At 43.6% G+C, this 13868-nt stretch overlaps 1 protein-coding gene and 1 long non-coding RNA gene across 2 annotated transcripts in view; one reads left to right on the forward strand and one right to left on the reverse strand.

Annotated features, from left to right (window-relative positions):
• CDYL2 (chromodomain Y like 2) overlaps positions 1-8589 on the reverse strand; it is a 75961-nt gene extending 67372 nt beyond the window's left edge. The window contains exon 1 of the mRNA XM_081016405.1: positions 6304-8589. Coding sequence (XP_080872531.1) covers positions 6304-6327 — 24 coding nt within the window. The 5' untranslated portion in view covers positions 6328-8589. The remainder of the gene's footprint in view (positions 1-6303) is intronic.
• Positions 8590-8787: 198 nt separating this feature from the next.
• On the forward strand, positions 8788-13131 carry LOC308483628. The gene is made up of 3 exons (XR_013989736.1): positions 8788-8971; positions 10097-10228; positions 11067-13131. It is a non-coding gene; the product is annotated as an uncharacterized lncRNA (long non-coding RNA).
• The last annotated feature ends 737 nt before the right edge of the window (positions 13132-13868 follow it).

Raw genomic sequence — 13868 nt, forward strand, 5'->3', positions numbered from 1 at the left:
AAACATGATATCATAAAGTCGGAAAGATTAAAAGCACGGGGCACAATCTATTCAACATCAAGCGCTATTGTGTTCCACTGATTTCAGCTGTGAAGTTAAGCGTGTGCTTAATTCCCCCCCCCCCTTTCAAATGAATGAGAACAATTTTAGTTGGAGAGTATGCAATAGCAGCACTTACTGGCACAGGCTCAAAAACTGGATTTGTCCAACATGTGCCATTTCTATTGAATGGAAGGGTAGACAGCACAACTTCACAAGTTCCACACCTATTAATGGAAGGGTAGCAGCTATTATCTACCACAAGTGTCATCTTCACATGCATTTAGGAACATGGGAAGCGGCCTTATAGGTAGTCAGACCACTGGTCCAGCTAGGTCAGTACTATCTACCCTGACTAGCAGTAGCTCCCCAGAGTTCCAGGCAGGGTTTTCTCTCACTTCTAGCAGGAAAAGCTGAGAACAGAAGCAGGGACTTTCTTCAACCACTGAGCAACAGCCCTTCCCCACATTTGCTACATGGCCATTGGATTGTGCATAGAAGGCAATACTTTGTTCTTTCAACAAAACCTCTAAGAGGAGATTTTTATCCCAGTTTGATCGATACTGGATTTGATATATATATATATATATATATATATATGCAGCTGTTTTAACTGTTTTAAGACATTATTCCAAAGAATTTGTAAAAATTGTATTGTGAAATCATTTCCAGGAAGCGATTCATAAATGAAATAAATAACCACTAGGTTCGAAATTGGGAAAGGAGTACGACAAGGCTGTATATTGTCTCCCTGCTTATTTAACTTATATGCAGAATTCATCATGCGAAAGGCTGGACTGGATGAAGCCCAAGCCGGAATTAAGATTGCCGGAAGAAATATCAACAACCTCAGATATGCAGATAACACAACCTTGATGGCAGAAAGTGAGGAGGAATTAATCAACCTTTTATTGAGGGAGAAAGAGGAGAGCGCAAAATATGGTCTGAAGTTCAACATAAAAAAAAAAACGAAGATCATGGCCACTGGTCCCATCACCTCCTGGCAAATAGAAGTGAAGAAATGAAGGCAGTGAGAGATTTTACTTTCTTGGGCTCCATGATCACTGCAGATGGTGACAGCAGCCACGGAATTAAAAGACGCCTGCTTCTTGGGAGAAAAGCAATGACAAACCTAGGCAGCATCTTAAAAAGCAGAGACATCACCTTGTCGACAAAGGTCCATATAGTTAAAGCTATGGTTTTCCCAGTAGTGATGTATGGAAGTGAGAGCTGGACCATAAAGAAGGCTGATCGCCGAAGAATTGATTCTTTTGAATTATGGTGCTGGAGGAGACTTTTGAGAGTCCCATGGACTGCAAGAAGATCCAACCTATCCATTCTTAAGGAAATCAGCCCTAAATCCTCACTGGAAGGACAGATCATGAAGCTGAGGCTCCAATACTTTGGCCACCTCATAAGAAGGGAAGACTCCCTGAAAAGACCCTGATATTGGGAAAGATTGAGGGCACAAGGAGAAGGGGATGACAGAGGATGAGATGGTTGGACGGTGTTCTCAAAGCTACCAGCATGAGTTTGACCAAACTGCGGGAGGCAGTGGAAGACAGGAGTGCCTGGCGTGCTCTGGTCCATGGGGTCACGAAGAGTCGGACACGACTAAACAACTAAACAACAACAAAACCCTATCTTGCGCCACCCTAATTCAATCTTGGCATCTCTTGCTATTTCTCCTCTTACTGATTTTCCTGAGAACTCATACATAGGCCACAAAAAAGTCAACATGAATTATGAACTGCAGATGCTGAAAGTGCTCCATTTAGTCATGACTCTTTGATCACTGAGACCGTAATCGTAGGTAGCAAAGTAATTTTACAAACATTACAGATTACGGCTATGACAAAACTAATCATCATCATCATCATCATGACTATCATCTATACCACACTTCAGCAAAAGCCTGTAAGCACAATCTCCAATATTAAACAGGGCATCATAAGGACATTACTAACCCAAAGGACATGTGAAAATATTTCTCCAGTATAGCATGTTAAAATAAAGATACCCAGCTACTTAAAACACAGAGTTTGATGTCGTCAGAGTGTCCCATCTTCCCTGGCCATGTTAGTTGTGACTAATGGGAGCTGTAGTTCAGCAGCATCTGGACAACCAAAGATTTCCGACACTTGCTATAAGCAAAGAGTTTGCCCAACATACAGGTGATGGTCTGATGTCATCCATCTGAAGATATGTTTTAGTTATGCTTGTGAACAATGGATGCAGGTGTTCTCCATTCTGCATATTACTTAATGTAAAAGCAACCATTGAGGGAAAAGGCAACCTAAAAACCAATAATCAGTAATACGCAAAGCTGCCTATCCACAATTCTGGTAGATAGTCAAACAGTGTAAAGGTACTTGTGATGTTAAGATGATTTTGACTGAGTATCCTGTAACAGCAACATAGGAAGCTGTCTTACAGAGTCAGGTCATTGATCCATCCAGCTCAGTTTAAACCAGAACTTGTCAACCTGGTCCCTTCCATGTCTTAGACTAAAACTTCCATCAGCCCAGAGCTGCTGTTGAAAACATCTCTAGATCATCTCTAGAGCATCAGGCTGGTAAAAGCTGGTCTACAGTGACTGGCAACAGCTGCCCAAGGTTTCAGATGGGGATTACTCCTGTCCCTCTCTCGAGATGTTAAGGGTTGAACCTGGAACTTCTGTCGGCAGAGCAGATGTTCTATCACTGAGCTACAACCATTCCCCAGAATGTTGTTCACTACAATAGTTTAATAGTGTTACTTGTAGAAATTCTGCTTGATATATTATTTGTATGTTCCATGAAGAATGTATGATAATCAACAATCTATCTTCTCAGGCACAATCCTGAAGCGCACATATTTTCAGAATATTTCTGAAGAAAAGTAGGAATAGCAATAATGTCTATACGAATGCAATGCCAGCTTCATGGAGAAGGATGAATGCTTTCTTTTAGCACCCATGTGCGTATTCATGCTGAAATATTTCCAGAGTATGAAATAAATGTAAATATTTGCAATAAAGTTCACACAGCACAAAACAAATATTTATATCAATAAACCAAGCAAGCACATTAAACCAAGCAAGTAATCAATAGGCAGAATTTCACCAACAATGGTGGAGTTGGAGAAGAGAGAAAACCGATGCAATAAGCTCCCTAGCAGGCTACAAACTCAAACCTATGCAAGCTTCAAGCAAAGCTAAAGGCATCAATATAAATTGGAGCAGACTTCTGAGTAGCTGATGTCACCTTGAGAGATTCTGTTTGCTCCAGAAGAAATCAAGTTGTACCACAAAGGGTCAAAACTTTAATTGCTCCTCAAGGGCACTCAGATGCTAAAGATGCATCCAGACTCTTCCATCCATATCTGAACACCTGTGCCTTTAAATCATCCATAAAACACCAACAAAAGATAAAGCAACTTGTAGCTATGCTTACTCCATAGAGAAAACAAATAAGGAGAGCAGGAGGTACAAAAATCCATTTGTTCCATTTTCCAACGTTTGTTGTCTGCCCTTCCTCTCAGAGTGCTCATCCTAATAATCCTCAAAGGTTGAGCACAAAGCTGTAATTCAAGACAAGCATCTAAACTTGATCCAGCAAAAGTTTGGCCTTCAAAGTTAAAAACCACCACATTAAAAATAGCCATCAATACCACTAACTTAGCTTCATTGGTGCAAATAACTCTGGTTCAGCAGTCACTGCTTAAAAATCTGGTGTTACAAATGGCCTTTAAGCAGCACTAACGCATATGAAGTCAGCACTGCTGGAGATAATTAATATACATTTCTTTATTCAGGCAATAGATATGATCTGGTGATTTGACTTCTGGAATTGCAGTTACGGATTTCCCAAAGCCAACTAGGGAATGGTTCACCGACCTTCTTGGCGGAGCCTGACACCAAGATCTACTGTGGGATACATGGTTTCCTGGATTGCAACCATTGTGTTTAATATTAGTTGTCACCTCTGCCACATATTATTTTTCCAAAGAAAGTATAATTTGTATGTCTTACAGACCAGAGAGACTAGTAACATCATCAACTACCTTCAAAATATTACAGGCATTAACATACCACTCATACATTTTATTATAAACACATTATCAATATGGGAGTTCTAGGAAGAGAGGCTACAAACTTCCAGTTGGGATTAATCACCATTAAGACTTTAACATTAATTTGAATTAGCTAATTAATCCACTGAATTGGTTAATTAATCAATTAATTGGCTGCAAACAAGTCTGCTAATTGTCTGAATAATCTTTATGTGGAGGGTGAGCATTATTTTTAAAAAGAGGGAATCTTCTAGGAGCTTCTATATTGCTCAAGTCAAGACTGTATTATGGAACATCTGCTGCCACTTCTTTGTGGTGTCTAAAACAGCTATCAGAACATAAGATGCCCCACAGGTAAACCCAATATCGGAACCGATTTAAATCTCAGGCATGTTATGTGTCAAACTCTAACAAATGGGTTTTATTATTTTCAGACTTGTTCTGTTGGTAGCCTTGATGGTTGCTAGCTGTTGCTAGCTACACAATATCAAGTTCGGTGTACCTGTACATTATGAGATTAAATTTGCTTTATTTAGACTGGGGAAAAGCTGTAGCTTTGAGGTAGAGCACTTGTTTTCCATGTAGAAAGTCCCAAGTTCTATTTCCAACATCTCCAGGTAGGTCTGGGAGCATTCCCTTTCTGAAGCTATGGCCAGCCGGTGTTTTTCAACATTGGATCTTCTAGTATTGAGGAACTGCAATTCCCATCACCCCCAGCCCACCTTAGCCAATGGTCAAGGGAGATGGTAGTTCAACCACATCTGGGAACGCTGGTGTAGACAATAGTGAGCCAGATGGAGTCAACAACTGGTATGAATCAAAATAAAGCAACTCCCTATGGGTTGCATCCCATAGAGTAGACCCACTGAAATGAATGGACTGACTAACAGACCCTTCCGTTTCAATGGGTCAACTGAGTAGAACTTAGATAGATACAACCCTGTGTCATCTGAGGTAGAGGTTTGGTGGCACTTTGGATGGAGAGGCTTTGGTACAAAGTGTAGACCAGCCATTAAAATTCTGACATGGAGTGAGATCCAAAGATGGTCATCTAGAGTTTCCATTGGGTTGCCAATGCCCCAATTCAGGACTTCAGACCCCTGACCAACCAGATAGTTGGTGTGCTACTTTCTGCACTTACTTCCTCTAGTTCAAAATCATGGGACAAACACAGGCAGCATCCTCTAATCCACATGGAACAATCTAATAGGATCTACTCAAGTTAACATGGTGGGGAGAGGGCAAATCCCTCTCTCCTTTTGCACTTTAATGCTGTATGATAAACTAGTAAACCGGCACAGAATGAGTGACACTTTCTTCAGAAGACTTGATCAAAGCAATTCACTTGAAGACCTCCAGGCTAACCCAATGCAGGGACACCTGCCTCTCCAAAGACCTCCTCTCTCAAGACCCCACCAAACTTTGACAGCCCACCTCCCAACCCCAGCATCTTTCGAGACCCTCCCCCCACAATATCCCCCAGCATGCACTGGTGTCCACCAGAGGCTCCAGCTCCTCCTCACCAAGCCCCTCCCCCGTGGCTTACATCCGCCCCCTGGGGGCAAGCCTGGGAAGCCCCCGAGAGAAAGAAAAACAGGCAGCGCCTCCCTCTTTGCCAAGACTTTGCGCCACCGCAAGCCGGGGCGCAACCCTCTCTCCTTCCTGTTACCGGGTTGGGTTCCGAGGGCGGTGGAGGAGGAGGAGCAGTCCAGAGGACTTTACCTGGACTTTCCGCCCCGGGGGCTGTCCGGCTGGGGTGCCCCCTCCCCCTGGCCCGCTAACTCTCCTCTAAGGCCTACTCAGCTCATACCCCGTGGAAAGTGGCGGGGGGGGGGTCTCGAAAGAGAAAGCAGGGAGGGAGCGCTTCATCCATCCCTCCCGCCAGCAGCAGCAGCAGCAGCAGATCTGCCACCCCCCTCCGCCTCCTCTCCACCTTGGCCATTTCCTCTCAGTTCCTCCAGGAACTCCAGAGGGGGAGAAGGAGACCCCCCCCGGCGCCCCCCGAGAGAAAGACCCCGCGCGGAAAAGACGCCTTGGCCAAACAAGCCCCCGCAGCCTCCTTGGCCGGGGCGTCCCTCCTTCTCTCCCTCCCTCCCTCCCTCCTTCCTTCCTCCTTTCCTTCCTTCTCTTCCTCCCTGCCTGCTTGCCTGCCCGCCTCCTTTCGCCGGCTGCCCTCCGGCCAAGCCCCGGACAACCGCTCCGGCGCCGTACCTCGTAAAGGTCCCCCGAAGCCATGCTGGGCTGCGGGACTCGGGCGCCTCGCTCTCTCGCCGGGCTCCTGAGCTGCTCTCCCTCCGTGTGTGTGTGTGTGTTTTCTCTCTCCACCACTCGCTCTCCGAGCGGAGCGAAAAAACTGTGCTGTGCAGAATGACAGGCTGTGTGCGCAGAATCGGAGGCGAGGGGAGACGGCGGGCGGCAGGCGGGCGGGCGGGCGGGCTGGCGTAACCAGCAAGAGCGGCGGCGGCGGCAGCAGCAGTGGCAGCCGTGGAGCGGCAAGAGAGCGGCGCTCTGCACGCGTGTGAAGGAGTCGTGTGTGTGTGTGTGTGTGTGTGTGTGTGCTTGCGCGCGGGTGTCTCTGCGCCTTCAGAAACTCCCCCCCCCCCACTACCCACCCTAGTGAAGCGGCACAAGGGCGGGGAGGACAAAAAAGGGAAGGCTGGTGATCCCTCCGCATGGCAAACCCCCCAACGAGCAAAAGTCCCTGCACCTTTTGCCGCCGCAGCTGCACACACGCTTGCCTGTTCCTCCAAAGAGACCCGCCAGAGGTCCTGGCTGACCAAGGGGAAAGGGCTCACAGGGTAGAGCATCTGCTTTGCACGCAGGTTCCATCCCCAGCCTCGTCCGAAACCCTGGAGAGCCACCTTGCCCATCACTGCTAGGCCATCTGAGCCAGAGGCCTGACTGTGTCATGTGACTTCCTACCTTCCAAAAGGAAGACATCGCCATAATCTTAAGGACCAACTCAGATAAGATTTGTCTGGGGGGTTAGGGTTTTGACAGGTTCTTTGGTTTCCTCTCCTTCCAGTTGCCTCCCAGTCTCAAATTCAACCTGTCCCAAAGACATCCCATCCACCTGCTTATAGATGCAAGGGGTAGGGTGGGGGTAGAAACATCTTTTGGCAGCTTGGATGGGCCTCAGCAGACCAGCCATATACACAACACAACCTGCAACCCCAAGTGCATGTTGATCACTGTAATGTGTCACAATAAACCGCGGTTGACGGATTGCTGTGAATGTGCTGATCACTTCCCCTGCTGCTTGCCACTAGTGAGCACAACCAACTACAGTCTTTAGTGTTACATCCAAACTGGAGATTCCAGTTGGTTTCACTAAAACCAACAAGCCACAAACAGAAAGCCAAGATCAGGGTTGGTTCGGAGCGAAACAAGTCACACTTTCCAGTTCAGAGGTAATGCTATGCCAAGCATCATGTTGTTTCCCACTTACTCCCTAGTAGGAAGCAGTGAAATTAATCCGCATTTTCACAGTAAAGCATTAGCCCTCTGATCTTGCCTGTTGATTAAGCACCTATGCCATAATACATTCAAGATGCCACAAGACCTTTTTTCCCCTTTTTACTGCAACAGGCTAACATGGCTACCACTCTAGACAGTTTTCCAATAGAATACATCACCAACATTTTATATAGCAGCTTTGTTGAGTCTTCACAACTACCTTCCTATCATTTCATGACTGCAGCATTAAGTGATGGCAAGTTGCACGTGTGACTGAGTCATTGCCAATACCACAGGGGACAGAAATTTCATGCCACCTCATATCTGCACTGATGCTTTCCAGTGAAAGCAGTTCATGTATTTGGACATGCATTCATGAAGTAATGAGACATGGGGTGAAGGCACCTCAATTTACCAAGTGGTAAATGTATGGGGAAGTTTCTTTCTTAAACATGTACCAGAGATGAATGCAGCTGTGGTTGTCTCTGTAGTTTTCTGTGGTTGCTCTTGCTCCCTTCCTAGTTATTGGCTTATTCTGTTGCTAGGGGATGAAAACTCATTCCTCCACCATAGCTTAGTGGAAGAGCCACCTGCCCTGGAGGCAGAAAGTCCTAAGCATCTCCTGTTAGGGTTGGGAGAGACCCCCTGCCTGAAAACTTTGAGAGCTTCTGCCACTCAACAAAATATTAAGTTATGGGACCAATGATCTGATTCAGCATCTTCATACCTGGATCTTTATTTAGGGATGTAGATTGTTGGTATGTCTTCTCACAGTCTCAAAAGTTTACCCATTTTGATGATGGTGTTTGTCAAAATCTATAAAATATTTCCCCATCTTCCCTTTCTCCTTGTGGAAAAAATAAATAAAATAAGGTTGTGTTGCTTTTAAGCCTGTGAAGTCCATCTACTGTGTCACTTTCAAGTCTTGGAAAGATTCTTGCATGCAATTTCATTCCTTAAAAACATGATCAATCATATAGGCACTCCACTGGTGATTGGAGCCCATTGTGACCGATAGGGCAGAAGGGAGCGAGGCCAACAGTAGGTAGAGCCTGAGCCAATGACAGACAAGTTAAGGATAATGATTTAAGTTCCTGAAATGGGAATATTTATTTATATTAAATTACTGTGTACTTTAAACATAGCCCCCCGCTCAGGCAGTGGCTCTCATATGATTGGCTGACTGTTGAGTCACATGAGAGAGGCATTCTATTCTATTGTGACTGTTATTCCAGTAACTGTTGTTTTTAACTGCTTTCTCTTCTATGTGTGTGAGGGAGAATGGCTGCTAAGAGAGGCTGCTCAGGATACTGCTGAGGATGGTATGGTGTCAATATGATCTGTCTGATGTGAAACAGATAGCAGAAGATCCCTAAACGTTAATAGGGAGAAACCTGTGCAGGAGCTCTCAGTAAGCCCTGAGGTAGGTAAAACTTTGGTGCAAGTCTCAACACAATTTTGTTTGTAAGTCTAAGTAAGTAGACTTCAGACTACAATTCAACTGAGAACGTACCCATGTTTGAATAAGCATGAGATTGTAAATATATTCTTAGTTATATGTTTATGAAAGTAAAGTTCTTTTGAATATAAAGATTCTGGACATTGTATAGTCTTTACAATGAAACTATCAATCACCTAGAAGAGTTATTTAGCTTCCTAGCTGTAAGCTACTCTGCTACTTTGCATATCATCAAAATTTATTTTATATAGATAACACCATTTGCCCTGGTCGACCAGCCTTTCACTGATACACATACATCACCCACCTCACTCACAACACATGGAACCATAATGTTAGAGATATGACTATGGTTTACTGTTTTTAAAAAATCCAGCTCTCAGAACATAGTGTAGTATTCTGACCATTAAGGAACAAGTTTAGAACATTGCCTTCTTAGATACTGGAGCAAGATTCTCCTTGTACTTTTCAGTTCCTTTCAGTTTCTCAACCAGTATGTTCCCATAATGAGCACTCCCTTCCCTTCATACACAGATAAAGTGAGTAGGGCTTTTATTTTCAAGGGGCAGAGTCCTTTTGGTGGTAGCACCCGGACTTTGGAATTCCCTCCTTGGGCTGACCTGTGAGGCTTCATGTCTTCCCAAATTCAAATGAATTTTGAAAACTCACATATTCAAATAGAATATTAATGTTTGTCCTCTGCTGTTTTAGTATAAATATTTTATTAAGCTTTATAGTGTAATTACGGGACTGCTGACTGCATTTTCATTATGTTTCAGATAGTTTAAATTGCTTACTGAACTGTGGCTGCTTGCTTTGTTTTGTAAGGCAGATGTAGTTGAGTTGTAGCCAGTGTTAGTCACAGTCAAGGGTGGACCCATAGATATTAATACATTTAAGGTAGTCATGTCCATTAAATCCAGTGGGTCTACTCTGGGTATGACTAACATTGGATGCCATCCTTTAAATATAAATGTTGAACGAAAAGTGTTTTATAAATTGAAGTAATAACGATGTGTTGTTGTTGTTGTTGTTGTTGTTGTTGTTGTTGTTGTTGTTAAACTTTATATCCCACTTTTCATCTCAAAGATGTCCAGGAGAGCAAACAAACAAGCAATGAAATGATTTAAACACCTAAAAACAGTTCTAATACTCAAGGTTTGTTGGAAAAGAAAGGCCTTCAGTAGGCAGTGAAGAGACAACAAAGACCGTAAAGTAAAGGTAAAGGGACCCCTGACCATTAGGTCCAGTTGCGACCGACTCTGGGGTTGCGGCGCTCATCTCGCTTTATTGGCCGAGGGAGCCAGGGTACAGCTTCCGGGTCATGTGGCCAGCATGACTAAGCCGCTTCTGGCGAATCAGAGCAGTGCACGGAAACGCCGTTTACCTTCCCGCCGGAGCGGTACCTATTTATCTATTTGCACTTTGACGTGCTTTTGAACTGCTAGGTTGGCAGGAGCGGGGACCTAGCAACGGGAGCTCACCCCATCATGGGGATTCGAACCGCTGACCTTCTGATTGGCAAGTCCTAGGCTCTGTGGTTTAACCCACAGCGCCACCCGCGTCCCAACAAAGACTGTACCTGTCTATTATTGGGGGGGGGGGATTCCAAAGGGTAGTTGTGAAGACACAAAACTCATTAACCAACAGAACAATCCTATGCATGTCTAGTCAGATGTAAATCCTATTGGCTCCAGTGGAAGGGAGCAAGGTAAAATAAAGATAGGTCTTTCCTACAAGACATTTCCAGTATTTTCTATCTCCTCTCCTGAGATGAGGATGATTTAGGTGCTGTGGATTGGGGTCTGTGGCTTTCTAGCCATAGGATTGCTTACCCAACATTGCCACCTTAATAAAGTTGAATGAAGGGAACTGGTTTTGCCTAATCCTGCTCATTTCCATCTCTTCTCAACTCCTCTAAATTCGCATTAGTGCAATATGACATACTGAAAGTAGAAGCCTTGACAGGTGCCAAGGCTGTGTTAGGCTAAGGCTAACACCTGTGCTTTGTGTTGTTAAGAATATAACCTGACATTCTTTATATTTTGTCTCTGAACAGACCAAGTCTTCAGTTAAAACAAGAAACTTGAGAAACTCACAAGTGAAACTCACAAGTATCTATACTCATGTGGATAGGAAATGTTTTGTTCTGCATTAACTGCACAGTTTTGTAAATCTTTTGCTGTACAGTACTTGATAATACTATCAATAATGCAAATGGCACTCTGGAAATGGCACCATGCATTTTATTTTATTTTTAAGCTTACCATCTCTCAAAATTGTGGTCTCTATTAGAAGAGCAGTATTTACCAAGCATTCTGTATAGGCAACTGAACACGGAAAAGTTATTAGAGTTGTTTTATTGCTAAGAGCTGAGTAAACACCTTTAATTCTTATTGCTCTGTTTTCCACTCCAGTATGCCTTTTATTTATTTAATCATAAAACTATGGTTCAATAGCTATTTTGTCTTGGCTGTTGCTGGAGCCACGATCCAATAAATTAATCCAGGACACATCTGGGGACAGATATTTAGAAATGTGTTGGGATGTGTTTGACGTTATGGATCATCCAGCAGCCAGAAAATTGGGACTCCATGACCCCCGCTCAATACGTACTTTCTTTTCCTCCCTCCCTTATTTTTCAAATTTAAATTACACAGAAGAAAGAAAGAAAACCAAGCAAAAACAAGAAGATAAATTATACAATCTTATATTGCCAGTTTGCAGTAACACAGTCCTCATTCTGAGCATTGCAGTGCAAAACGAATGGATTGCATTTCTCATAAAACCTATCCATAGATCATCCTGCTACTCTAACTTGAACATAAAGAGATCAGCTCGTTCATTACAGCTCTGTGAAATAGTTTGGCTAAACATTCCTCCCCACTCTATTTCCCCCAGTGTTTTGTTGGTGACATCCTTGAAGACATATTAGAGTGGTGCATCTTAAGGTCCCTCCACACACCCTTTTTATTCAATATGATTTGGGCTTATGATGGTGTCAGGTGGCTAGACATGATCCTGCTTGCAACACTGTTTGGCTCTGCAAAGGTTCCAGGTCAGGCAAACTGCTTTGCTTCCGGTCATTGCATGCCCTGTAACCTCCTGCTCAAATCCCGTATCCTTTTCTATCACAAATGTTCCGGTTTATTTTTTGTCTCGTGTTTGTTGTGCTATGGTATAGGAGTGCCCCTCCCGATGGCAATAATGCAGTGACATTGGGAAAGCATCACAGAACAGCTAATAAAATAGAATGATGTGTGTATGGTCCAGTATAAATTCATCACTAGTGCACTATTATTGTGTCAATGACATGTTGCAGAATACACCTGAAAACTAATAAGCAGCGCTCTGGAGGGGCCCTTAAATTGTGGCGCCTAGTGCACATTCAGGTATCCCTCCCCCCCCATTGACCTTGGGCCAGTCACTGCCTCTCAGCCCAACCTGCCTCACAGGGTGGTTGTGGGGATTAAATGAAGAGGGGAAGAACAATGTATGGTGCCTTGAGCTCCTTGGAGGAAAAGTTGGGATATAAATGCCATAAGTAAGTAAGTAAAGTAAATAAGTAAATACTTCCCATAATTTCTTCAGCCATCTTTACAAGTTAACCTTGATGAGTAGACAATGGGCATATCCAATCTGTTAGTATTTTACAGGAAGGATTCAAAATTTAGGTTTGCTCCATTAAGTGGATTTAAAGTGCTCGGTCTCTGTAGTGCATCAAAATGCACTTCAAAAAGAATCAGAATTTGTGCAGCAAGGACAATGATGGGGAAATGCACTGAAAAGTAGGATGAACAAATTAATAATGGGAAGATGCTTGAGCACCCTAGGCAGGATGAATGCCCATTGCTGTATAACTTCCTGACAAATTGGAACAAATGCTCAGTGTTTTTGACTGTACGAGTTGTTGACCCACTGTTTATGTCTTGGAATACTGCCGTATTGCCTCTTTTGTTCAAATTTCTTCTGATAATTTTTATGGATATCTTTCATCTCCTTACCTTTTACCTGACCGTGCTCAGTTGGTTCCCCCACCTTTTGTTGAATTTGTTGGAATACCCTGCTAGTCTTGTTTGTTATTGATTTAATAGAATAATAATAAATCAATTAATAAAAGACCACTGGTGACTCAGAGACATATTAATTATCAAGCAAATCAGGATAAAGGCTCAATAAGCAGGTCACATAATAGAGCCTTGCATACATGGAGGGAGAGGGGGACTATGTCTATTAGCCCTGCCCCTGATTTCGCACACCCCACTGGATTCATCTCACAGTCACTACAAGGTTTAGATGTGCGATGTGATGAAAACCTGGATCTTGACACCCCATAGATTTCTCCCAGATATTAACTGCTGTGGCAATCAGACAGTAGGTTAAATGCAAAGTTGCCCTCCTGCAGATAGTAGGATTTTTCCAGTAGGACTCCATCTCTCTTCAGTCACAGCCAACATGGTCTATGGACAGCACTGGGGGTGGGGGTGCAGTCAACATCTGGAGGGACACAAGTTCTCCATCTCTGCTCTAGAGAGCATTAATGGAATTGACAAGCGATCCAGTTTACCACATCCTCAAAAATTTGACCCAGTCCAACTTAGTATGCTAAGCACTATACCACTTCTGCTCTTATAACTGATATTAGGAACCATGGTTTCCAGATAAGAAGTTATGACTCAGGCAGGAGATGGCTCTTTTTTTGAAACCAATCAATGTGAGTTTTCTAGCAGAGTGCCACAGCAGAGGATCATACGCTTTGACAATGCATATTTAATCATTCTTGAGAAGGGAACAGGTTATAGCAGCATAGCTCTGGAATTTCCTCTCAGCGTCCCTGCAATGGGCCTTCCACATAGCACTG

This window comes from Podarcis pityusensis, assembly GCF_964106645.2.
Source record: "Podarcis pityusensis genome assembly, chromosome: 8".
Classification (NCBI taxonomy): domain Eukaryota; kingdom Metazoa; phylum Chordata; class Lepidosauria; order Squamata; family Lacertidae; genus Podarcis; species Podarcis pityusensis.